The 27,199-nt window shown below is 40.6% G+C and overlaps 1 protein-coding gene across 2 annotated transcripts in view; it reads right to left on the bottom strand.

The window, feature by feature from the left end:
• Window positions 1-27,199, bottom strand: part of COL24A1 (collagen type XXIV alpha 1 chain) — a 384,809-nt gene that overhangs the window by 56,200 nt on the left and 301,410 nt on the right. For both annotated transcript variants that reach the window (XM_089684422.1, XM_089684421.1), the window contains 11 exons: window positions 25,670-25,723; window positions 21,450-21,503; window positions 19,139-19,192; window positions 15,873-15,926; window positions 15,639-15,746; window positions 12,085-12,138; window positions 11,288-11,395; window positions 10,880-10,933; window positions 5,835-5,888; window positions 5,139-5,195; window positions 1,640-1,693 (listed from right to left, as the gene is read on the bottom strand). In XM_089684422.1, the coding sequence (XP_089540548.1) occupies window positions 1,640-1,693; window positions 5,139-5,195; window positions 5,835-5,888; window positions 10,880-10,933; window positions 11,288-11,395; window positions 12,085-12,138; window positions 15,639-15,746; window positions 15,873-15,926; window positions 19,139-19,192; window positions 21,450-21,503; window positions 25,670-25,723 (705 nt within the window). The remainder of the gene's footprint in view (window positions 1-1,639; window positions 1,694-5,138; window positions 5,196-5,834; window positions 5,889-10,879; window positions 10,934-11,287; window positions 11,396-12,084; window positions 12,139-15,638; window positions 15,747-15,872; window positions 15,927-19,138; window positions 19,193-21,449; window positions 21,504-25,669; window positions 25,724-27,199) is intronic.

Raw genomic sequence — 27,199 nt, forward strand, 5'->3', positions numbered from 1 at the left:
CGCCAAAAGGTATGCTCAGCGCTGTACAGTAGCAAGGGGGACATAACATGAGACAAGACAGTAACAATACACTACATGAGGGGTTTGAGGGCCCTGCTCTTTCGAGCTTACAATCTAGGAACTATTTATTTATCTGTGATTCAAACTGTATACTATCTAAAATGTAGTCTACAAACTGCACTAACTTTATCACAGAAAATAATCACTGTGACCCTGGTACTAGTTGAAAATGTCAAAAATAAAATATAATGAAGAGTTTAATTTTTCTTTACTAAAGCTTATAGAAATGTCGAAGAGCGTTACCAGTTAGAGGTTCAAACTATTATACATCACGACTGCAACAAAGCAGACGGTGGCAGCAGCTCGAAAAACCACATCCTTTAGTTTAATTAAAGTTAAAGAGCTCCAGTCCCCCCCCCCCCAAAAATTAAAAGTTAGCAGTTACAAGTACAGTAGCTGCTTACTTTTAATATAAGGACACTTACCAGTTCAGGCATCTAGCAATGTCCTCACTGAGCCGATTCTTGGCTCCAGGTGCAGGTGCCGGCATCTTAGGTAAGCAAACCAGCAGTGAAGCCTTCACAGCCAGTTTCCTACTGCGCATGCATGAGCCGCGCTGTGCTCTGTTAATGGTCCCGCAGTCTTCTGGGACCTGTGATGTGTCCCTGAAGGCTGCTGGGGGTGGGAGGAGGGGGCTGAACTTCTGCACAGATCACCGAAGCGATCTGACCAGAAGTGGGAGTGGGTACCTGGCAAAACCAGGTACACGCTTCCCCTTCCCCCTTCAAAAAGTGCCAAATGGGGAAGTGGAGGAGGGATGCAAACAAGTGTAACTTCCCCTTTTAGGTGAAGTTCAACTTTAAAAATCAGGTGTGCTATGATACATGGAAAAAAGGAGGACCCTTCAGGATCTAATCTCCAAATACGCCAAAATATGGCAACCATGGATAGATAAATTCCTCCACCCATGCTCTGACACCACATTGCTTGACCTGTTGAACATGTGTAGCCCTTGTTATCCAGGCCCCCTAGGAAACCCCCCTTGTCCCTCCCCCTTTCCATACCCACCTGATTATTCCCCCCCCTCTCCCCCCCCCCCTTTTACTGACTATCCTGGGACATGCAGATCAATACAAACTGCCTGATGGCAAACATAGGTTATATTGCGTTAGGCTTGTCTGTACTTTCGTGACACAGATGTTCCTGACTGTTACCACTCAATGTACAGTATATCCCATCAGCCAGTTATTATCTAGTAGTATATTGGAAAATTGAAAAAGAATAAAGAAATGGCAAAGAGTGCCTACAATGTGGTTTATGGCCATTGATATTTGTCTTTGTAAGGCTCTTTTAACATGTTGCTAATAATTCTCATCCTGGGTTCTAGTACGGTAACAATTTTCTTAATTGGGTCCTCTGATTAGTACGTTAAAGAATTCCTGCCTTAGATGGTTTTGCAATAGCCTCTCTTAACTGTATACATGCTATAGGTACACACAGCTGTAGCTGCTGGAGTAGGCATTGTAAAAACAGATTAGGAAGACATATGAAGCAAGTTTCTAGCATGCAATAAACATATTAACATATTTCCACAGCCATCGTAGAAGATGTGAAAAAACTTATCTGTGAACATGTGTACCTTATAGCCTTCATCTCCAGACTCTCCCCGATCACCGTGCTCTCCAGTAGGGCCCTGTGTTGAATAAGACAAGATATACATTTATATTTTGTAGGCAATAAAGCACACATGACCTTTAACAGATATGATATATAAGAACAAGTCGCTAAGATAACAAAAAATGTGTTTATTTCAATATAGACTATGTTGCGCAGTGTTCATCTAAAGTGACAAAATAAAACGAATATCAGCCAAAAGGCACATACAAAGCAGCCTGGAATACTTCCAGTCAGGTGCTGCAAACAAAAAAAATGACAGCTCCTCAATCAATGTGGCCCACAATGGAAGGGATAATTCAATCAATGCGCAATTTCAAACAAAATTCTCTGGCACTCAGCCAGGTACAGGTTAAAATGGCGTACATTTACAGAAAGCTGCAGACCATGAAAGGCATCTCTGTATTTGTGCAGTAATACACTAATCTACAACAGAGCGGGAAATGTATTAAAGCATTATACAAAACTATGATCAGGCTTAAAGTGGTTCTAAAGGCAGACTTAATGCATTCTACCATAATGTGTTCTAAAAAACCTTCTGCAAACAGTCCCCCCCCAAATACTTACCTGAGCCTGACTTCAATCCAACGATGTGCACAAGAGCAGAAGCTCTCTCCTCACTGGCTCAAACACAGCAATGGGAACCATAGGCTTCTGCTGCTGTCAATCACAGCCAGTGTGGAAGGAGCAGGGCTGAGCAGCTCAGGAGCTATGGGGGCACGTGGCAGGAGGGAGGGGCCAGAAGCACTGGTGGGGGACCCAAGAAGAGGAGGATCAGGGGTGCTCTGTGGAAAACCATTGCACAGAGCAGGCATGACGTTTGTTATTTTTTAAAAATAGAAAGTGAGCCTTTAGAATCACTTTAACTGTAAGCACCCTATGATACACACACAAAGAAAGCCCAAAACATGGGAAAAAGCACTGGAATTTTGCACTAAACACTACAAACAAAAAATATTCAGTCGCTATGCTCAGATAAAACAAAATGCTGCATATCTGATCAGGGATGGATTTTGGCATTCACAAAGGATTAATCCTCCTAATTTTGGGATACAGTACATGATGGAATAAGACATGTGAATACCATCGGTGCCAAGAAGGCTTTAATGTGTTACGCACAGTAGGAGGACTTTTTGATTGCTTATTCCCTTCTCACCATAGCCAGTATGGTTATACTGGCTTGCTGGATCCCACAACCGACTCCATGGAAGCCATAGTTTCCATACATTCTGCTGATGATGGTCAAAAAGTAAAAAAAAAAAAAAGTGTATGCAGTTTGGAATAAATGGCTCCATAATATTAGGGTATATGTGCACTACAGTATACGCTAACACTTCTTGATGTGCATCTAGCTGTTGGGGAACATAGAAATTATTTCCATGGCTCTGCCCACTGGCCTGAAGTGAGAAAAAATCCTCTTATTTTTTTGGATATGTGATGGAATTAGACATGGGAATACTTTCTGTACTAAGAAGGCTTTACTGTGCTATGCACTGATCCGGTTGGGGGGCTTTTTGATTACGTTATTCCCTTCTCACCATAACAGTATGGTTGTATTGTCTTGTTGGGTAATTACATACAAATATGAAGTAACTGTTACATTTCCAGCATTTTTGTTTGCTCAGCTGTCTGAGACATCTAAAAGGTAAATGCACATATGAGCCAGATATTGGATTGTTAAACAGGACACAATATTGGTCTCTGTTTTTCCATCTTTTTACTATCCTCATTGCTGAACCTCTAATATTTGGGGCTTTAGAAGATGGGTGTGGTTTCAATCAAATATGGGTGTAGATAATAAAAAGTTGGGATGTCCATTATAGCCATTATTAGATATGGTGATTTGGTAACTTTAAGTAACCAATAATTCATTTCCCCTTTCAGGTAACAGAACAAAAGAGAGATTGTCCAATATGGAAGTCCAGACATATAGTTTAAAGTTTTACCATATTGGTACACATGAGATGCCAATATTACTCATCAAAGCATAGTAAAAAGGGAGATTCAAGGAGAACTCTAGGGAAAAGTCAAAATCTAAGGGTATGCATTAATGTATGCCTTACTCTGCTGCAGGCATCCTCCATGTTCTCATTTCAACACCTTTAAAGTGGTTGTAAACTCTTCTTTATTAGTTTTACCTACAGGTAAGCCCATATTAAAGCTTACTTCACAGGGAAAAAGAATATCTCCTAAACTTGCACCGTTTAGGAGATATTAGCTCTCTTCGATAGCCGGCGCATGCACTCTAATGGACTGGCATACCCATGCCATTTCTTCAGAGCACCGTGCCATGACTTGGGAGTGACGTCATCGTGGCTCGACTAGTCAGGCGGCCAGAGCTCACAAACCCGGAAGGAAAATTGGGTGAAGATGGAAATCCTGTCAGCAGTGGGCTTCCTTTTAAAGTAAGTACTTCATAATTTTTTTTGTGAATGAGGTTTACTACCACTTTAAGGGCCAGTTCACACTACACAAATGCCCTCCGGATGCATTCCGGATACGTTTTTGCTTATAGTTCACACCACATGCAGTTCCAGTGCAGTTTTGATGCAGTTTGCCATGTTCCAGTATGGTTCTGTGCAGAAAAAATGCAGCATGTTCTACTTTTTTTTCTGCACCGGAAACTGACTGGAACTGACTGCACACGTGTGAACAAGGGCCATTGGTAAAACATATGGAAAACACTGTGCATGCATTTTTGATGCAGCAAAAAAGCGCACTGAACTGCATCTAGTGTGAACTAGCCCTAACTCCAGAAATCATGGTAATGGTACTCATCTATCTGCTCGGTGACATCTTGTTAAAAGTGGCTGCTTAAAGCTGAACTCCAGGATAAGCAAATATTGTCTAAATAAATTCAACATGTGTATTCTTCCTTGAATGTTGGTGTGCTTTGTGTATTTCCTCCAGATCTGTGCAGTAATCCAGTGTGAGACTTTACCTCTGTGCAGAAGCTTCTTGTAATAAAGACCGGTCACTGTAGCTCTCTCTCCTGGTGTAGGGTAACTGGTCCTGTCTCCGCCCCCTCCCTGTAGGCAGCCTGTAGTGGATGGAGCTGCTAGTCCCCTCCCACAGCTCTGCTCTCTACACAAGCTTTGATAATGTCACTGCTACATTTACAAAGTAATATCTATGTTTACAAAGACATTTAATGCACACAAAGAGGATTTTTATCCTTTATGGCTATTGAGGAATATTTTGTGGTTAGAGTTCAGCTTTAAGTTCCATTTCCTTAGTCATCTCTCTTCTCCAGCCTTCTCTCCCCTTCCTGTGAGCACATTGACAATGCAAGACTGACAGCAATGTGCAAAGCAATCAACTCTGATTTGTTCAGAGTGCTGTCCCTTCTTGAATAAAAATGGTTCACACATTTGTCTAACATTCCCCTAGAGCTTTCCAAGGTATAACCTGAAAAATCATCCAGTATTATGCCTAAAACAAAAGTGCTTTAGAGAAAAACATACTGGTTCACCTGGGGGTCCCTGTGGTCCAATTACAGTACTGTCTTCTCCAGGATATCCCTGCAAAAGAAACATACAGTAAGGAGAGATGTAAGTAGAGTTTGTTCTTAAGCCTACTGAATGTCATTATTTAAAGGAGTTGTGCCAAAAAGAATGTACTTAATGTTTGACATTAGGCGACGAATAATCTTCATGCCAAAAAATATCACACGCAAGGAACTTAGAAACGGCACATGTGTACATTTTTCTTCTATCCATAATGGTACTGACTTGCAATTGCATAAATGAAATATCTAAACCAAGAGGTTGGAAGTTGAGCAGAGTACATACAATTGGTCATACAATCTGTCCCTTGCTTGCTTGCCTGCTGTTGACTCCTGAAGTCTGCTCTACAAGGGAGGGCTATAACCAGTCTGCCTGCTCCCGTCTCTTCCTCCACCAAATCCAAATCACTGTATCGGTTGCAGGTGGTAAAGCTCAAACTGGAAATCATTTACAGTGTCTTTGATATAGAGGTATTTTATATTTATCCACCAGTCAGTAGTGTCAGTGAGTACTGACAACTGCTGTTACTGCTGTTGCTATAGCATGTAACTACCTCCATGGTAACCCCTTCACAAGTTACTTTACCAGTTTTTAGACATGGGTCACTAAAAAAAGTGAGTACAGTGACAAATATTCATGAACATGAGCCCTTACCTTCTCTCCTTTAGGCCCTGCTGGTCCAGATGGTCCTGCCTGGCCTTGATGACCCTAAATACAAAGGCAATCATTTTATTATACAGTACATCCTACCAATATTAATCCAAATAGGTTCAACCAATTAGTAGCGGTATGATCCCTTGTCCTTAAAGGACAACTGTATGCTTATCTAAACTCTTGCTAAGCCTGTTTAATATTAATTTCTTCAGGACTGGCACTATAGGCTTGAATAGGCTGTACATTGGAAGGTTTACACCACTAGCCTATGGGGCAGACATGGCCAGTGCAGAACAGATCTCCATTGGACCGACTGTACACAATAGAGGAGGTCACAGCTCTTGAACTAAAGTATGTAAGTAGCTGCATGGGGAATGGGGGGGAGGGAGGTTGCATGGTTAGTGTACATTGGATTGGTAGCTTAGAGGGGTGGTTTAATTTTGAATAAAGGTACACATGTACTTTAAAAGGGAAGTATGGGTCAAAAAATTATACTGATCTAAGTGGAGGCAGCATTGATCCAGCTTTAGGACTAAAAAATTTTAGAAAGGCCAGCTCAAAGGCTCAGTGTTTAGTGAGCAGAGAGCTGCTGACTGTCAGTCTCCGGCTCTCTGCTCTTCCCTGCCCCTCCAGTTCTCACTGGAGAGCTGGGCTGTGAAGGGAATGGCTGGCTCAGGCTCTTGGCAGATCTTTGAGAGGCTGAGCCAGGTACCAGTCCAAGCCTCTGGGTGGATCCCGACCATATGGTTGGGATTTTTTCAGAACCTGGACCAGCTCTGTGACATCAGCTTTAGCGTACTTTCAGCTGAAAACGGGTCACAGAAGTGCAAAGCAAACTGCATTCCTGTGATCCCCAGGAGAAGTATAGCCAAAAGAGCTTTGGCTATACTTCTCCTTTAAGGAAAAACTCTACCCAAACCTACAAGCTGAGTGGATTTCAGTGTTCTTATTGGATTCATCTAATCTGGTGGTTCCTCTGCATTCTTATCATTGAACCATAAATGACTGGCTGTTGGTTGAACTTCCTACACAGCCTATACTGAGCGTGTCAATAAAGTTTAAAGTAGAACTATAGGCAAACCTTTTGCATTTTGGACTGAGAGGGAGTATTATAATTCCTTCAGTTTGTTTTTTTCAATCTGCGTCCCAGTGGGGAGATTAACCTTAATTTCTTGTCCTAAAGTCAGAACATGAAGTGAGAGGAAATCCTTCCAAAGCTGGGTAATCCTTGGTTGTCACCAGAACTAATGTCCCCATTGGAAGATTTCCCCTGTATGGGGACAACCCAAAATTTGAAATTTTCATTAACGTTCACTTTCGATGATAGAGAGGGCGAATCTCCCCAACAGGGGCACAGGCAGCAATAAAAACTGATGGGTGTTCTAATCTCTCTTCACTTTATCCAAAACTAAAAAAATATTTTGCCTTTAGGTGTACCTTAATAAAGTTGTAAAAATGTAGCAAGTAGTTACACCTGTGACATATTGCAGAATAAGGTGATGAAAGAACATTTGTTTGCAAATCCAGTAAACAAGTCAAACAAAATATGACATTTACCTTACTGGACTATACCTCAAAGAAATAAGAATTAAAAAGATCCACACCAAACTGTTCAAAGCTCTTTTCATTCCAAAAAATAGTGTAATTTTAGTTCTAAAAGAATCATGGGCTACCTCAGCCCACCAGACTTCACCGATGTCTTATACAGAAATCTCCCTGCCACATGTACTGCTTTTTCTGTCCACCTGGATATTTTGAGTGCTCTTGCCCTTTCTGCTGCATTCTCCAAAATGGAAATCAATAATAAATTGAAAGTCCACTCGGTAGCATTGGAACCTCTCATAATGGCCACAACAGGTGCACAGACCCAGGAACTGAGCACTGAGATCTCACCAATAGAGTCCAAGAGAGATATAAAGAACTGTCAGGTGATCAATCATCTATCAAACAAATCAGCTTTTAGAGGTCCTATCCTCTAAAGAGGTTCTAAAAGCCTAAATGTTTTTTTCTTAATGCATTCCCTGCATTAAGGTAAAAAAAGTATTGGCAACATTATCACCCCCTCCCCCCCCCCCCTTATACTTGTCCCACTTGATCCAGCGCTGTGCCCGTTTGTAGCGGCTCTCTCCTCTCACTTCCTGGTCTCACACGCTCTGCTGAGACATTGGAAGCCACTGGCTCTCACTGCTGTCAGTTAATTCCTTTGACAAGGGAGGCTGTCTGTGTCTATGGACACAGGCAGCATGGCTTGGGATCGAAGCTGCAGATGTGCCCACAAAACAAACAGCTTGCTATGGGTGCGCACTCAGAAGAATAGGAGCCAGAAGCACCAGCAGGGGACCCAAAAAGAGGAGATTCTTGGCTGCTCTGTGCAATTCCATTGTACAGAACAGATAAGTATATCATGTTTGTTATTTTAAAAAAATTGACAATCACTTTAACTGTGTTTTTGTAGGTGCGAGCAAATGGAAGCAGTCTGTCTGGAAATTACATTCAGCATTGCAGCTCCAGTGTACGCCCATTGTTGTGGAGTTACTCCAGCTGGGATGAATCAGCCCCACAGCTGGAATAATACTTTTAAGTGGTATGACCATTATGTAGCAGAATAAGCATAGTAAAATGCACAACCTATCTATGCACACTGATATTTTAAATCTGAAGATTGGTATTCGTTGTGGCTTCTCTGTAACAGTAATCTGCCTGAAGCAGCAATGCCATGCCACTATAAGTGCTTCATTTGTATTGCTGTTAATATTTATACTACTATCATCCATTTCCTTGTTGCAAACTTGTCTATTTAAAGTGCATGTCAGGGCAAAATGAAAAAAAATTATCATACGCAGTATGACTATGTGCATATGCAGCACATGCACATTTCCCCATGTTTTATGTCTTTAAAGATCCTTCTCAAGTACAGAAAAATACCTGTTGATCTACCAGAAATGGGATCAGCTACTCATTGCTGTTGCTGGCACACACATACCATTTTGCAGTGTCAGTCCTGTCCAGTTGTCTTCAGCTAACAAAGATAAGAACTGAGAAGACTAATTTGACTTCTTTAGATAACATATAAAGACACAGGACAAGTCTGAATTTCTGACATGATTAACAGGTATTTTTACAGTCATCATATAGATACAGTATAACACAACTTAGCGTTAAATGTCAGTGTCAGAGCCAGGGGCAGACTGACCATTTGGAAACTCGGGCGCTGCCTGAGGGCCCGGGGTCAGTAGGGGGCCCCATGAGATGCCCCTGGTACCTTTTTCATAGGCTTTTTTGAGTTTGGGCAAGGACACAGGGGCCCCATGATCTCCTATTGCCCAGGGGCCCCATGAGTTGTCAGTCCGCTCCTGGTTAGAGCACATGTTTTGTAGATATAGCTGCAGTGAGGCATAGTTCCTGCCACTGACACCGGGCACTATTCCTCCCACTGACACAAATAATGGGGCACTATTCCTCCCACTGACACCAATGATGGGGCACTATTCCTCCCGTTTACACCAATATTGGGGCACTATTCCTCCCACTGACACCAATGATGAGACACTATTCCTCCCACTGACACCAATGATGGGGCACTATTTCTCCCACTGACACCAATGATGAGACACTATTCCTCCCACTGACACCAATGATGAGACACTATTCCTCCCACTGACACCAATGATGGGACACTATTCCTCCCACTGACCCCAATGATGAGACACTATTCCCTCTATGGCACCCACCACCTCCTCCTATTACACACAGAAAAGCTATACTTACCTGATCTGTTGATCCTCTGGAAAACAGCACTGCCTCACGTCCAGTGGTGCACTGTTCCTATTGTCCTCACATCCAGAGCCGGTCTATGGGCGTGATGATGTCAGGAACAGTCCATGCACAAGGCCGCTTGTGTGCGGGAGGGTAGAAGTGGCAATGACAGGTCCTGCGCTCGGAGGACTGGCAGATTAGGTGAGTATATCTCTGCTCTGCAAACCCCTACACAAAAGAGAAGTTAACCCGTGCAGTGTGGGCACAGTCCCACTGCATGGGAAAATCATTTTTTCCCCAGAGTTCTTCTTTAAGCAAAGTTGCTTTCTCCTCCAGAATTACTGTGCCCTTGTGCAGAAAGCCAGCTTCATAAAGACATAGTTTGTCATAGTCATAGATATAGTCAGCACAGAGCCCTAACTTCTACCCTACTGAACACCTTTGGGATGAATTGGAACACTGACTGTGAGTTAGGTCTTCTTGCCCAACACCAGTACCTGACCTCACAAATGTTCTTTCGGCTGAATGAGCACAAATTCCCACAAACACTCTCCAAAATCTTATGGAAGCCTTCTCAGAAGAGTGAAGGCAGCCTCAAAGGGGAGGCCAGTGCAATATTAATTCCCATGATGCGATATTCAACAAGCTCATATTGGTGTGATGGTTAGGTTGTCACAAAGTTGGTCATTTAGGTTCTATTTATAAATGTTTTCAACCAAGATTCATACAACTTCCATCGAAGAGTCACACATTTTCTAACTGGATTCAAAATATGTGAATCCTGGGTGAAACTATGTGAAAAGATCTATAGACAGAACCCATAGTGTATACTTCACTGTACTGGCTAAACCTATTTTTGCCTCAAAGTGCCTAGAAAGTACTTGTCTGAATTTAGTGCACAGACTACAGCATGTCAATTTGTTGGTAGACATCACAGTGGGTCATTTGTGTCAATCATAACTAAGACAGATGGCAAGCAATGTAAGCAAAGAAAAGTGGAGATAACTGAGTTGACTCATCTGACTTCTGCAGAGAGATCCTAAAATCCTGGCAGTGACAAAGCTAAAAAAGGGAATATTACTCACCAGGCAGCATTTTTGTTAATTTAAAAATAATGAACAATATTTTGAGATAATGGCCACAGCAGCTGGCTGGAGACAGGAATTGAGCAGTAAATTTCTCACCAGCAGATCTGCCTAGAACTTTTAGAAGTCTGTGGCTACTTTAGCATGCCCACATTTAGTGTTACAAATATTTGTAAGGACTAAAATAAAGTTTTACATTCATACCCCATATCCCGGGATCCCAGGCTCTCCTTCCGGCCCCATGGCTCCTAGATGGCCCTGGCAGAACACAAAGATATAACCGTTATATATATGATAAAATGTTTCTAGGGCTAGTATATACAAGATATTCAGACATCTGATTATCAAAAGCTTTTTATTTGTCCCACTTGGAAAAAATAAGACATCTTCCTGTGTGATCGTGTGGGAAGATAGTGGGTTCTTAACTTTGCATGCCCTCTGGAACTGGGAGGAAGGATTTAGCTTACAGTATAATTGCCATTCTTTGATCTAAACACAGAGTTTACTTTACAGAGGCAGATAAACACAGGGCCAGATTCTGCATCTTGTAAATGTATTGCATGTGAGTGCACAAAGATGATGCAAGCCTCGTTCATGTTGGTCAAAACCTACCACTGTTCCTCGTGTTCCCCGCGACCCTTTGGGGCCTGATTTGCCCTGCTCTCCCTGGTCACCGATGCTTCCAATTTCTCCAACTGGCCCCATTTGTCCTTTTTCTCCCTGTGGACAGAAGTGATACAATAGATATGGTGAAGGTTGATCCTTTTTATAGGTTCTTATTCATGAAAGGACTTTGCTGTGTAGAAAACACTTGTGCTAAGTTCAGATATGTAGTATTTTGGTGCCATTTTGCATTTCCGTCTAAATAGCACAACAAATATTTTGGCAGGAGCTGATGGAAGGCCATGTTAAAACCCAACTTTGGAATTTTTTTTTACTTAAACAATTTCTACAAAGTGAAAATTCTGCTAAGTATGTATGTATTACTTGGTCCTGTTCTGTAGGATGGTTGGTGAGTCAGAGTGGTTGACATCTTCCCCCTCTCCCTCCACATCTGTCCAGCCATTCTGCTCACAAGGAGACAAATAACTAACTAGATGTGAGTGGCAGCACTGCACTGTGTTCTTCTTGAGGTTCTCACTAACCCCTTGATCAGCTCCACTCTTTCCCACACAGTACAGTGGTGACAGCACTGCACTGTGTTCCTATTGAGGTTCTCACTTCTAACCCACTGATCAGCTCCACTTTCCCACCTACAGTGTACTCTCGTTCGCAGTCCATCCTCACCTGACCCACGGCTCCCTTCTCACCCCCTGGTAAGTCCCAAAATATATACACCTATTTATACATTGTTTAGTGTTCTCCCAAGAAACTAAAATAATTTCATATCCATAAAATAAAGAAATCACCTTTTTGCCTGGACGACCTCTTTGCCCTGAATTTCCTTGTTTGCCCTCAGGACCCTGTTTGCACATAAAAGAGAAATTCAATGATTAAACATTAAACTTTAAAATATTAGTAAAACACAAAAAGAAAGGACTGAGGGTAACAAAACATTTATTAAAACAGTATTTTGTCGTTCACGTGAAAAGTTCCCATTGTACAGTATTAGGTAGAGACAACTCCAGCCTGCATTTTATGAATGGCTTGTAAAAAGTAGATGCTGTGTGGAGTACACACTGCGGTATCTGATCTCTGCTATAAATAGACCCCTAAATCAGGGCTTGGAAAAGCCGCTCGCCCGCTCACCAAATGCGAGGAGAAATTCCTCTGTGGCGAGCGGTGAGCACAGATGAAGCTTGGAGCGACTGCACCTTACTATGATTACTGTATACATGTCATATCACTATAATGCAGTACAGGGGAGGGGGGATATACATTACTGTATACATGTCATATCACTATAATGGAGTACAGGGGAGGGGGATATACATTACTGTATACATGTCCTATCACTATAATGGAGTACAGGGGAGGGGGGATATACATTACTGTATACATGTCATATCACTATAATGGAGTACAGGGGAGGGGGATATACATTACTGTGTACATGTCATATCACTATAATGGAGTACAGGGGAGCTGGGATATACATACTGTATACACGTCACATCTCTATAATGGAGTACAGGGGAGCTGGGATATACATTACTGTATACATGTCATATCGCTATAATGGAGTACAGGGGAGGGGGGGTATACATTACTGTATACATGTCATATCACTATAATGGAGTACAGGGGAGGGGGGATATACATTACTGTATACATGTCATGTCACTATAATGGAGTACAGGGGAGGGGGGATATACATACTGTATACACGTCACATCACTATAATGGAGTACAGGGGAGCTGGGATATACATTACTGTATACACGTCATATCACTATAATGGAGTACAGGGGAGGGGGATATACATTACTGTATACATGTCATATCACTATAATGGAGTACAGGGGAGCTGGGATATACATTACTGTATACATGTCATATCACTATAATGGAGTACAGTTGAGGGGGATATACATTACTGTGTACATGTCATATCACTATAATGGAGTACAGGGGAGGGGGGATATACATTACTGTATACATGTCATATCACTATAATGGAGTACAGGGGAGGGGGGATATACATACTGTATACACGTCACATCACTATAATGGAGTACAGGGGAGCTGGGATATACATTACTGTATACACGTCATATCACTATAATGGAGTACAGGGGAGGGGGATATACATTACTGTATACATGTCATATCACTATAATGGAGTACAGGGGAGCTGGGATATACATTACTGTATACATGTCATATCACTATAATGGAGTACAGGGGAGGGGGGATATACATACTGTATACACGTCACATCACTATAATGGAGTACAGGGGAGCTGGGATATACATTACTGTATACACGTCATATCACTATAATGGAGTACAGGGGAGCTGGGATATACATTACTGTATACATGTCATATCACTATAATGGAGTACAGGGGAGCTGGGATATACATTACTGTGTACATGTCATATCACTATAATGGAGTACAGGGGAGGGGGGATATACATTACTGTATACACGTCATATCACTATAATGGAGTACAGGGGAGGGGGGATATACATTACTGTATACATGTCATATCACTATAATGGAGTACAGGGGAGCTGGGATATACATTACTGTATACATGTCATATCACTATAATGGAGTACAGGGGAGGGGGGATATACATACTGTATACATGTCATATCACTATAATGGAGTACAGGGGAGGGGGGATATACATTACTGTATACATGTCATATCACTATAATGGAGTACAGGGGAGGGGGGATATACATTACTGTATACATGTCATATCACTATAATGGAGTACAGGGGAGGGGGATATACATTACTGTGTACATGTCATATCACTATAATGGAGTACAGGGGAGGGGGATATACATTACTGTATACATGTCATATCACTATAATGGAGTACAGGGGAGGGGGGATATACATTACTGTATACATGTCATATCACTATAATTGAGTACAGGGGAGGGGGATATACATTACTGTATACATGCCATATCACTATAATGGAGTACAGGGGAGGGGGATATACATTACTGTGTACAAGTCATATCACTATAATGGAGTACAGGGGAGGGGGATATACATTACTGTGTACAAGTCATATCACTATAATGGAGTACAGGGGAGGGGGATATACATTACTGTATACACGTCATATCACTATAATGGAGTACAGGGGAGGGGGATATACATTACTGTATACACGTCATATCACTATAATGGAGTACAGGGGAGGGGGATATACATTACTGTATACATGTCATATCACTATAATGGAGTACAGGGGAGGGGGATATACATTACTGTATACATGTCATATCACTATAATGGAGTACAGGGGAGGGGGGATATACATTACTGTATACACGTCATATCACTATAATGGAGTACAGGGGAGCTGGGATATACATTACTGTATACATGTCATATCACTATAATGGAGTACAGGGGAGGGGGATATACATACTGTATACATGTCATATCACTATAATGGAGTACAGGGGAGGGGGATATACATTACTGTATACATGTCATATCACTATAATGGAGTACAGGGGAGGGGGATATACATTACTGTGTACATGTCGAATCACTATAATGGAGTACAGGGGAGGGGGGATATACATTACTGTATACATGTCATATCACTATAATGGAGTACAGGGGAGCTGGGATATACATTACTGTATACATGTCATATCACTATAATGGAGTACAGGGGAGGGGGATATACATACTGTATACATGTCATATCACTATAATGGAGTACAGGGGAGGGGGATATACATTACTGTATACATGTCATATCACTATAATGGAGTACAGGGGAGGGGGATATACATTACTGTGTACATGTCATATCACTATAATGGAGTACAGGGGAGGGGGGATATACATTACTGTATACACGTCATATCGCTATAATGGAGTACAGGGGAGCTGGGATATACATTACTGTATACATGTCATATCACTATAATGGAGTACAGGGGAGCTGGGATATACATTACTGTGTACAGTTTTATATTTCAGACTATTTATTCTAAAGAAAAATGTAACTGCATAAGCTTTAAGGGGGTGTGGTTGGAGGCGGGCCATGGTTGGGGGCGGGCCATGGGTGGGGTTGGGGGCGGGCCTGGGCAAGGTTGGGTGGGGCAACTGGTGGCGAGTAAGTTCTGTGACCGGCTAGTAGGTCTGGACTCAAAATTTTAACCCCTGCCATAAGTGTATCATTATGGTTGTAAAATAAACCTCAGCTGATGAGTACAAATCCTCATAGGGTTCTATGTGATTATTGTTTACTTATGATGCATTAGATAAGAGAAACTCAAGCTTCTGCTAAAAAAAACTGCAGAAAACCTACTTACAGGTAATCCCATTATGCCAGGCCCTCCGCCAAAGCCCTGGATTCCTGCTATGCCGGCCTCTCCCTTTTCACCAGTCTCTCCTTGAAGGCCAGCATCTCCTGGTTCTCCCTTCAAAACAAGTTTGAGCACCTTTATACATGACACACTTACTGGAAGTTGAAGAAATAAAAAGACACATTGTGTAATAAAACAAAGATCACATGAAAACAGATAGACAGGATGGCATGAGTTTACCTTTGGGCCATCTTTTCCCTGAACACCTTCTTCCCCTGGAGGACCTGGTTCTCCCTGTTTAGTGCAAACAAAGATGTAGAGTTGACACAAGCCAAACGTATTTCAATGGTTTAAAGGGTCAGTTCACCTATAACTTAAAGTGAAACCCTAACAATGAACTTCTCTTACAATATTTGCTCCCTTTTTGTCTGTTTAATACGCCATTAAATACATTTTGTTAGATCTGTTTATTACATTAAAAACTATTGATTGTTTCAGAAATGCAGAGCTTTCCTGTGTCCTCTGCACATTTCCTTTGTTATTGCGGCACAATCTGTCACCTGCTGTGTCCACCTGACACAGCTGATGTCAGATCAGTATACTGGGCCGCTGTCGGTACCATGTGACCATTGTGAACAATCTCAGCAGATCATATGGCAATTGTACACAATGAATGGCTTCCATTCATTCATTGCGTACTATTGTGTTGATCTCTGTGATTGGTCACAGTGATCACATGGTACAGACAGGACAAATCACACTGCATCTGTACCATGTGACAGTTGTGACCAGCCACAGCTAATCACAGTAGTGCACCACTGAATGAATGGATTCCATTAACAAAAAATGGTTGCTTATAAGTAATCATGAAAAAATTTCCTAATCACCTTCCCAGAATAGTACAGTGTTACTATGGTAACACTGTATTGTTCACAGTACGTAAAAAAAATTGTAAAAAAAGAAACTAAATTGTAATAAAATATAAAAAAATTTAAGAAATGTTTTGAAAATTTTTGACATACTGTCATCAGTCAGTGTCCCTGAACACTGCCACACCACTTATATGATGATGCTGTACTGCAATGACAGTATGTAAAAAAACAAAAAATGTGAAAAACACTAATTTTTGTTAAATTCTAATTTTCAAAACAAATTGTGACAAAAAAATTACAACTTCAAAAAACTTGCCATTCCTAAATACCTTAGACTTATCTTCTAAAAATAGGGTAATTTCGGGGGTTGTTGTACTGTCTTGACATATTTGGGCCTCAAGGCTGTCAGTACATCAAGATTGATCAGTTTTCAGATATACAGTATATACCATAGTATAGGCTATAACCTGCAGCGCTGATCGAGCAGGGAAAATCCAACAGGGCTGTTGTACAGAATTTGATCGATAGATAGACTTCTGTACAACCTCAGTGCCCAAACATGGATGAAAATTCAGCTGGTGCCTTCTGAACTGGCCAGATTTTGATCCATATATGACCATCTTAAGTGGTATTTTCCTTGAGATGAGTCCTAAACCAATGTCTGATCTCTGTATATCCATTGATATACTGTATAAACCACGTATTTGCAGGCTTATAAACTAACTTAAATGACAGTTTCATTAGTTTGCAGGTTCAAAATGTTGGATTTTCTTTTTTACTTAATTATATGTTTATTTTTGTTTTTTTAAATACAAAATCCACAATATACAAAAATTATAAAACACAAATTCATCCCACATCCATCCACTCCCCAGCTCCCTCCCACTCCCTTGTTTTCCCATTCTTTTCATTTGCTTCTTGATCTTCTGGTATATTCCTTGTCAACTTATCTACCCTCTTACCCTCTTATCCATTTCCTTCTCTTTTATCCTTCTCCATGCTTTTATTGCTTTCTTTACACTCAACAACTTCTAAATATCTTTTGGATTTTTTTAAAGTCATCTCAACTTCCCCACGATTTTTAAATTTTTTTAGACTTTATCCTCATCTATATGGTATAATTCCTCCATCATATATATATATATAGATAGATATAGATATATACACTCTACTCTAGATATCCAGTCTTTAATTTTAGGGGGTTCTGTTGCTTGCCAATGTTTAGGAATAAGACCTTTGTCCGCGTTTATTAAATGAAACAATATCATATTCTTATAATGCTTCACAGATGTCTCAGATGTAGGAAATAGACAGATCCACGGATCTAGCGGTATACTAATCCTCGAAATCTCCTGTATGTTGGATTTAAGACCTCATTGTGATATATATGCTATCTCTTGTGCACATAAGCTGATTCTGTGTTTGTACGCATTACCTTTATGCTAAATATGCTAAATGAGAATGTTATTACTTCTGTACTGATTTAAAAAAAAAAGAATTTTGGAATAAAATCAATTATGCCAAATCAGAAATTTAACTAAGAAGTAGTTAGCGATATTGAGTATTTATCTAATGGATAAAGGCAGGGCTGCTGTTAGAAACCACAGAAACCCATAGAGCCAACCCTGCCCCCCCTAAAAACAGTTTACAATGTTTCAGTTATGAATGAACACGGTGAGTGATCGGTACTGATCACTCACTGTGTTCAGGTAAGGAAGGGGCTGGAAAATGTGACATATTTACAGGACCCTTACCCTACTCTCCATCCAGAAGGATCCTATTGTGTGCTTGTAGCTGCCGGTGGAAAGGAGAGGAGGGAAACCAGCAGCTCTGTGGGGGGTAGGGGAGGTGCACACAGGGGGGCCTGAGCAGCAGGGGGAAACGTGCGGTGCACAGGGAGGGTGATTGGTCCGTCTGGGGTGGGGGGGGGGGAATTACTGGAACTGATCCCCTGTATGGCTCTCTCTGCAGCAGCTGAAAGCCAGAGGGAAGGAGAGGGGAAGAAGCCAGCTTTCAGCCATACAGAGTATCGGTTTCAGTAATTGCCTTCCGCTATATCAGCTAATAACATTCTAAACAAGAAAACTGGCAAATATCTTGAATGTAAGTTTTAGATAGGCATAATGGGGGTGTTGCATTTTATTTTGGGTATGACACAGAAAATTAGAATCTTACAGTAAATTTCCTTTGATTTTACAGTGGTTCATTACTGTATTGATAGCCTTGTCATACATAATCTATAACTGCTGGTTAGGGATATTCTGAACTTTTTATACAGATACTTCAGGAAGTTCTACAGGAGAAAAGCATAGAAACCGCTAGATCAAATAAATGGGACTAGAAGGACTGATGTGCTTGGTTCTGTATATGTATTTTGAAGAATGTCACATAATAGGCCAGCACTATATAGTATAAATATGGGAAATAAGCACAACTATAAACTTCAGTCTGGAAGTGCCTTGGAAATTTACAAGGAAGGGCATAAATCTGTTAACAGGCAAAAATCCATTTGGGTAGCCCAGATCAGCTGCTCCCCCATGGCAACCACTCTTAAAACGAAAAAATAAATAAATAAATAAGACCATCTGAAAGCTAACCTTACATCACATGGGACCAATAACACAATGAACTTACCCGTAAGCCTGGCTCTCCTGGTGCCCCAATATTGCCCACAGGCCCATCGTCTCCCTGAAATAAAAATAAAAATGAACTTTGTGCTAATTTAGCAAAGATAGTCTCCATCATTCTACTGTGTTAAAGTAAATCTAAAGTCATACTTTTTTTTTCTTTTTTCATTTTGGACAGAGCAAAGAACAGTTAAAATCGTTCACAAGTTTTTTTTTTAATTTGTTTTAACTATTTAAAATTCTGCTATTAAGCAGGGCACTGACAAGTTGAAAAAAAAAAAACATTTGTGTTGATTATTGAATTGTTTGTTTTTCACATCATTAGTGTGCCAGCTGCCTGATGTGCCTGATCCAACATGCTGGATTTATTTTTAGAAAATCGAAACAATCAATGGTACAATCGTATGAGCTATTTTCATTTCTCGATCGACAGAACTTTCCTTTTTCAACTCATCTATGGCCTGCTTAAGTGTCAAACAGATATGGCTGCACACTAATAACCTGAATACAAGACCAAAAGAACTCAATTATAAAAAAGGTGCGCTATTCCTTTAAATTTAGTGACCACAGCCATACTTCAATACTGAGCGCATAATGTCCAAATCAGCAAGTAATAAATACAATCAATGATATAAGCAAAAGAACAAAAAAAATGTTTTAAATGTCCATTAAAATAATCTGCAACACAATATCAATGCAAGTTAAATCTGTGACAAATGTACACTGAATACAGTGAGGGTGAAATGCTTGAACACAATACAGTACACGTGTGTCCACTGCAAGATGTGATAAAGCCTCCTTACCAAATGAAGAGGATCACTAAGGCCTGGCTGTCACACATCCTTGATATCACTTAAAGGTGTATAAAGTATACAAGGAAAATAAAGAGCAGAACCCATACTATAATATGTAAAAGACCAGTGAGTTTATTGAACAAATAACACTCACATGAGAAGGAGATCAGCCTGTAGACGAATACAGCACCGCCACTATTAAGCCAGTGAGCATGAAGACATCATGAACCAGGCCCCGTCCAATGCGTTTCGTCACTCTACAGACATTGTCATGGGAAGAGGACCCTCTTCCTCTGACAATGCTGCTGTCCAAAGGTGCCCCTCTGCTCAATCATCAAGTGTGGGGGCACCCTAAGAGTAGGTATGTCACTGGTCAGATCACCAGGTAATAACAGGGAAAAAAGCTAAAATAAAATAAATGCAGCTACCACAGCTAATGATTGGTAAGCTGCAATATATTACATTTTTGGTTTTGGGTTTATTACCGCATTAAAATGATGAATAACTTTCAGATGCGACAGTGGTCTCCATGACAAATAGAGAGGGTGAATCTCTCCAGCGGGGACACAGACAGCAATAAAAAACCAGACAGGGGTACTAACCCCTCACCACTCTATCTATACCTATTAACAAGTTCTGGCTTTGGATAGACTTTTGTTAACAGTGTTCTGACCACAAGAAAATATAAATCTTAGAAAACTGCAACATTATGCTAAGAAATTGATTTAAACAACTTAAAAACATTACTACACAATTATTGTATATGTTATAGATGTGCCATTAACAAAAAATATCCAACTTCCTCTTTGGGTTGATTTACCCTTTCTATTTAGTCTAGGGACTAATGGCGATGGGCAATACAACAGTTGTCACTAACAGCAATAGAGGGGAAATCTTTCAGTGGGGACACCTTTTCTGGTGACAAATGTCTAACATATGTTTCCCTTTTAGTTTGGATTTTGTCACCTATTCTGTCTAAAGGACAGAAGTGATGGCTTATCTAGGTAGGGCAACAAAGAAAAAAGAATGAGTCTAGATTTACATATACATATATGCGATGCAGGAAATGCAGCTTATCCTGTTCATTTGCCGCACCACATTGAAATTGCACAGTGTTCATGTAATGTGCTGCAAGGGTCAATGTTAAATTAACGGTACCATGAAACAGCTTGCAAAATGCAGTGTGATTGCCTGAAATCAGATCGCATTGGTGTGAACAACTATGCAATCTGATTCAGGTGCGAATGCGGTGTGTTTTGAGCCATACAAAATTAATGGCTCGAATTGCACTGCACAAACTCGCATGTGATTTGCACAGGAATGCGGTGTGACAGTGTGAACCGGGTCTTTCGGAGGGCTTAACCATCTGCTACTCTATGCAAACCCAAATGGCTTCAGATATACTTTAATCAGCAATTTCCCAGGCTCTAAGTGAGTTTGTGTCTGTAGACAAGTTGGTCAGCCAGAAAAATAGCTGCTTGCTATGAGTGCCAGTGTACGATTTCAGAGCACACTAAAATCCACCTTAATTCCAGGATCTCCTTGAGCTCCAGCATCCCCCTCAGTCCCAGGTGGTCCCTAGAAAACACAAATTAAAAGGTTAGGAGAACAACGTTATCATTAACATGGGAAGATACCACTTAAAAAAAAAAAGCTTGACTATGCAGCTGTGAGAAAGTGAGCTTTAAAATACAACTGTCAGGGGATTCAGTCAGACAAATTCTGCCTAAAAACAGGCAGCTTCTGCTGTACACTTTCTTCAGATAACCCATAGTGCTCTGGATATCCTTTGTCATATAATAAATGTTTATTTGTAAAATAAAGAACACATTAATATATATATATATATATATATATATATATATATATATATAAATATATATACTGTGGGGCTTATTTACAAAAGCTGGAAAGTGAAAACTCTGGTGCAGCTCTGCACAGAAACCAATCAGCTTCCAGGTTTTATTGTCAAAGCTTAATTAAGCAAGTTCAAGTTACAGTCAGGTCCATAAATATTGGGACATGGACACAATTCTAACATTTTTGGCTCTATACACCACAATGGATTTGAAATGAAACAAACAAGACGTGCTTTAACTGCAGACTGTCAGCTTTAATTTGAGGGTATTTACATCCAAATCAGGTGAACGGTGTAGGAATTACAACAGTTTGCATATGTGTCTCCCACTTGTTAAGGGACCAAAAATAATGGGACAGAATAATAAATCATAAATCAAACTTTCACTTTTTAATACTTGGTTGCAAATCCTTTGCAGTCAATTACAGCCTGAAGTCTGGAATGCATAGACATCACCAGACGCTGGGTTTCATCCCTGGTGATGCTCTGCCAGGCCTCTACTGCAACTGTCTTCAGTTCCTGCTTGTTCTTGGGGCATTTTCCCTTCAGTTTTGTCTTCAGCAAGTGAAATGCATGCTCAATCGGGTTCAGGTCAGGTGATTGACTTGGCCATTGCATAACATTCCACTTCTTTCCCTCAAAAACTCTTTGGTTGCTTTTGCAGTATGCTTTGGGTCATTGTCCATCTGCACTGTGAAGCGGCATCCAATGAGTTCTGAAGCATTTGGCTGAATATGAGCAGATAATATTGCCCGAAACACTTCAGAATTCATCCTCCTGCTTTTGTCAGCAGTCACATCATCAATAAATACAAGAGAACCAGTTCCATTGGCGGCCATACATGCCCACGCCATGACACTACCACCACCATGCTTCACTGATGAGGTGGTATGCTTAGGATCATGAGCAGTTCCTTTCCTTCTCCATACTCTTCTCTTCCCATCACTCTGGTACAAGTTGATCTTGGTCTCATCTGTCCATAGGATGTTGTTCCAGAACTGTGAAGGCTTTTTTAGATGTCGTTTGGCAAACTCTAATCTGGCCTTCCTGTTTTTGAGGCTCACCAATGGTTTACATCTTGTGGTGAACCCTCTGTATTCACTCTGGTGAAGTCTTCTCTTGATTGTTGACTTTGACACACATACACCTACCTCCTGGAGAGTGTTCTTGATCTGGCCAACTGTTGTGAAGGGTGTTTTCTTCACCTGGGACGAAATTCTTGGGTCATCCACCACAACTGTTTTCCATGGTCTTCCGGGTCTTTTGGTGTTTCTGAGCTCACCGGTGCGTTCCTTCTTTTTAAGAATGTTCCAAACAGTTGTATTGGCCACGCCTAATGTTTTTGCTATCTCTCTGATGGGTTTGTTTTGTTTTTTCAGCCTAATGATGGCTTGCTTCACTGATAGTGACAGCTCTTTGGATCTCATCTTGAGAGTTGACAGCAACAGATTCCAAATGCAAATAGCACACTTGAAATGAACTCTGGACCTTTTATCTGCTCATTGTAATTGGGATAATGAGGAAATAACACACACCTGGCCATGGAACAGCTGAGAAACCAATTGTCCCATTACTTTTGGTCCCTTAACAAGTGGGAGGCACATATGCAAACTGTTGTAATGCCTACACCGTTCACTTGATTTGGATGTAAATACCCTCACATTAACGCTGCCAGTCTGCAGTTAAAGCACATCTTGTTCATTTCATTTCAAATCCATTGTGGTGGTGTAAAAAGCCAAAAATGTTAGAATTGTGTCCATGTCCCAATATTTATGGACCTGACTGTATAAGGTCATTAGCTACCATGCACAGCTGCACCAGATTCTGAGTGCATCAGTTTTAGTAAATTCCCCCGTGTGTGTGTGTGTATATATATATTTAGATTTAAACAGTCTACACACCACTGCCAGGTTTCTGTGATGTAAAAGAATGAGACAAAGCTAAATCATTTAAGAACTTTTTACACCTTTAATATGACCTATAAACTGTACAACTCAATTGACAAAAAATCCTGAAATCTTTTGGCGGGGGGGGAGTAAACATAAAAAACTAAAATAATGTGGTTGCATAAGTGTGCACATCCTCTTATAACTGGGGATGTAGCTGTGTTCAGAATTAAGCAATCACATTCAAAATCATGTTAAATAGGCGTCAGTACACACCTACCATCATTTAAAGTGCCTCTGATTAACCCCAAATAAAGTTCAGTTGTCCTAGTAGGTCTTTCCTGACATATAGTAGGTATTTCTGAAGTCTCCCAAAAGCATGTGGGGAAATGTGTTATGGTCTGATGAAACCAAGGTTGAACGTTTTGACCATAATTACAAAAGATATGTTTGGCGCAAAAACAACACTGCACATCACCAAAAGAACACCATACCCACAGTGAAGCATGGTGGTGGCAGCATCATGCTTTGGGGCTGCTTTTCTTCAGCTGGAATTGGGGCCCTAATCAAGGTAGAAGGAATTATGAACAGTTCCAAATACTAGTCAATATTGGCACAAAACCTTCAGGCTTCTGGTAAAAAGATGAACATGAAAAGGAACTTCATCTTTCAGCATGACAATGAGCCAAAGCATACATCCAAATAACCAAAGAAATGGCTTCACCAGAAGAAGATTAAAGTTTTGGAATGGCCCAGCCAGAGCCCAGGCCTGAAGCCAATTGAAAATCTGTGGGGTGATCTGAAGAGGGTTGTGCACAGGAGATGCCCTCGCAATCTGACAGATTTGGAGTGTTTTTGCAAGGAAGAGTGGGCAAATATTGCCAAGTCAAGATGTGCCATGCTGATAGACTCATACCCAAAAAGACTAGAATGAAATCCAAAGGTGCTTCAACAAAGTATTAGTTTAAGGGTGTGCACACTTATACAAGCATATTATTTAAGTTTTTTATTTTTATTTCCCTCAACCTAAAAGATTGCAGTTTGTTGTTCAAATGAGCTGTACAGTTTATAGGTCACAGTAGAGATGGAAAAAGTTCTGAAATGATTTATCTTTGTCTCACTTTTTACATTACAGAAACCTGACATTTTTACAGGGGTGTGTAGACTTTTTATATCCACTGTATGTATATATATATATATATATATATATATATATATATATATGTACATACACATATATACACAGGATGTCTGTGTATATATACAGTATATTTTTTTAAATTAGTTAAAAAAATATAATAAATTGGTCCCAACCTTTCCATTGAATGTCAGGTTCACTCTTAGAGGGTAACTCCATTTTCTTGGAAAAAATAGCCAAAAAAATAATGTAGCATATACAATTGCTACACAACTCATTGTAATTGAATGTTATGAAAAATGATCTTTCCTTTTCAATCTGCAGTGCTGTTATTTTCTGTAAGATGCAATATGGCAACCTGGAGGTGTTCTGTACACAGATGGTGAACTGAAGACCCTCCAGAAATGTCAATTCCTGCTCATGTGATTGGCTCACTGATTTTCAAAGATGTCTGCACTATGATACAAGTCAGATTTTGGGCAACCCCTGCAACAAAAATGTCATTTTTTGGTGGAATACTCCAAGGGAAATCACGTCGAAAGGGATGCAGACCCTGACACGTTCCTCATTAGAATCCTGCAAGTGCAGCAGCTGAATAATAATTATAAAATCACTCCCATTCACACTCACTTTCCACAGGGACAGACAAATAGCATTTTCTTCAGAATAACAAAAGGTAGGGATGTGCAATAAAGATTGTTAAAATCCTTGCAATGTGCATAGATCACCCAGATGGGAATGTTTTTTTCTCGACAAATGTGGAGTTACTCTTTAAATCTATCAGGACACAGGTATTACAGCATGCCCTTAGATATAAAAACAAAAGCATAAAGGCCGTGTGACAAACCTAGCTGGAGCTTACCTCAGGGCCTGTTTCTCCAGGTGGACCCGCGTCTCCTTGTGGCCCCCTTTGTCCCTAACAAATGGAAGTAAAACAAATGTATATATGTATATATCTATTAGTAACCCAGGAAAGAATTTTTATTATTCAGAAAGATATATATTGCAGTAAAAATTGTCAGCACGGAAATGATTAAACTCTAGGAGCTGGGCCTGAGTAATGCAGCACAGAGGGGTTAGAGTAAACACAGCGCTGCCGTCGAGCTCATATTTATTGTCATATTTAGAGGCAGTCATGTGGGGTCTGATGGTCTGAACCCGAGTACATTCTCTTTGTAACTGAACAAATTATAAACATATGCTTTAATCTTGGCAAAATTAACTTCAATGACTTATGTAAATCTGCTCTGAATTACCCAATACGGTTTGTGGATCGCATAGAGAGGCCCATTGTTGTGTAAATCATTATGAAAACCAAGAAATGTTTTACAAATGGGGCACTAACCTATGTGATTGTAAGGGTCAAAGAGTGGCAAAAGAACATGTATTTACAGAGAAGTCACTGAAACGTGTAATGAGAGGCCAACATACCATTGTGACCTTCTTGTCTAGATATATGACATAAAAAACATTTGTGCATATACAGACATATTCAGTAAGGCAACACAAAGGGCAATGATAATGAGTACAGTGTGGTAACGCAGAGCAACCAATCAGGCTTCAATTAACTACACCGCTCAACCATAACATTATGACCACCCACCATAACATGTTGAGGCATGGACCTCCATTAGACCTCCGAAAGTATGCTGTGGTATCTGGCACCAAGCCATTAGTATCAGATCCTTTAAGTCCTGTAGGATGCAAGGTGGCGCTTCCATGGAACAGACTTTTTTTTTTTTAGCACATCCCAGGGATGCTTGATTGGATTGAGATCTGGAGAATTTGGAGGCCAAGTCAACACCTCAAACTCGGTGTTGTGTTCTTCAAACCATTCTTGAATTTATCAGACCAGGCCATCTTCTTCCATTGCTCCGTGGTCCAGTTCTGATGCTCACGTGCCCATTGCAGATGCTTTGAGCTGTGGACACGGGTTATCATGGGCACCCTGACTGGTCCGTGGCTACACAGCCCCATACACAACAAAATGCAGTGCACTGTGTGTTCTGCCACCTTTCTATTGGAACCAGCGTGAACTTTTTCAGCAATCTAAGCTACAGTAGCTCTCCTATTGGTTCAGGCTACACAGGCCAACCTTTGCTCCCTATGTGCATCAGTGAGTCATGGCCACCCATGACCCTGCCCGTGGTTTGCCAGTTTTCCTGCCTTGGACCACTTTTGGTTGGTCTTGACCACTGCAGACCGGGAACATCTCACAAAAGCTGCAGTTTTGGAATTGCTCTGACCTAGTTGTCTAGCCTCTACAATTTGTTTTTTGTCAAAGTCGCTCAAACCCTTACACTTGCCCATTTTTTCTGCTGTCAACACATCAACTTCATGGACCACATGTTTTTTTGCTGCCTAATATATCCCACCCACTTTCAGATGTCAT

Source organism: Staurois parvus, unplaced genomic scaffold, assembly GCF_062004578.1.
Source record: "Staurois parvus isolate SC_StPar_1 unplaced genomic scaffold, SC_StPar_1.0 ptg000347l, whole genome shotgun sequence".
NCBI lineage: Eukaryota > Metazoa > Chordata > Amphibia > Anura > Ranidae > Staurois > Staurois parvus.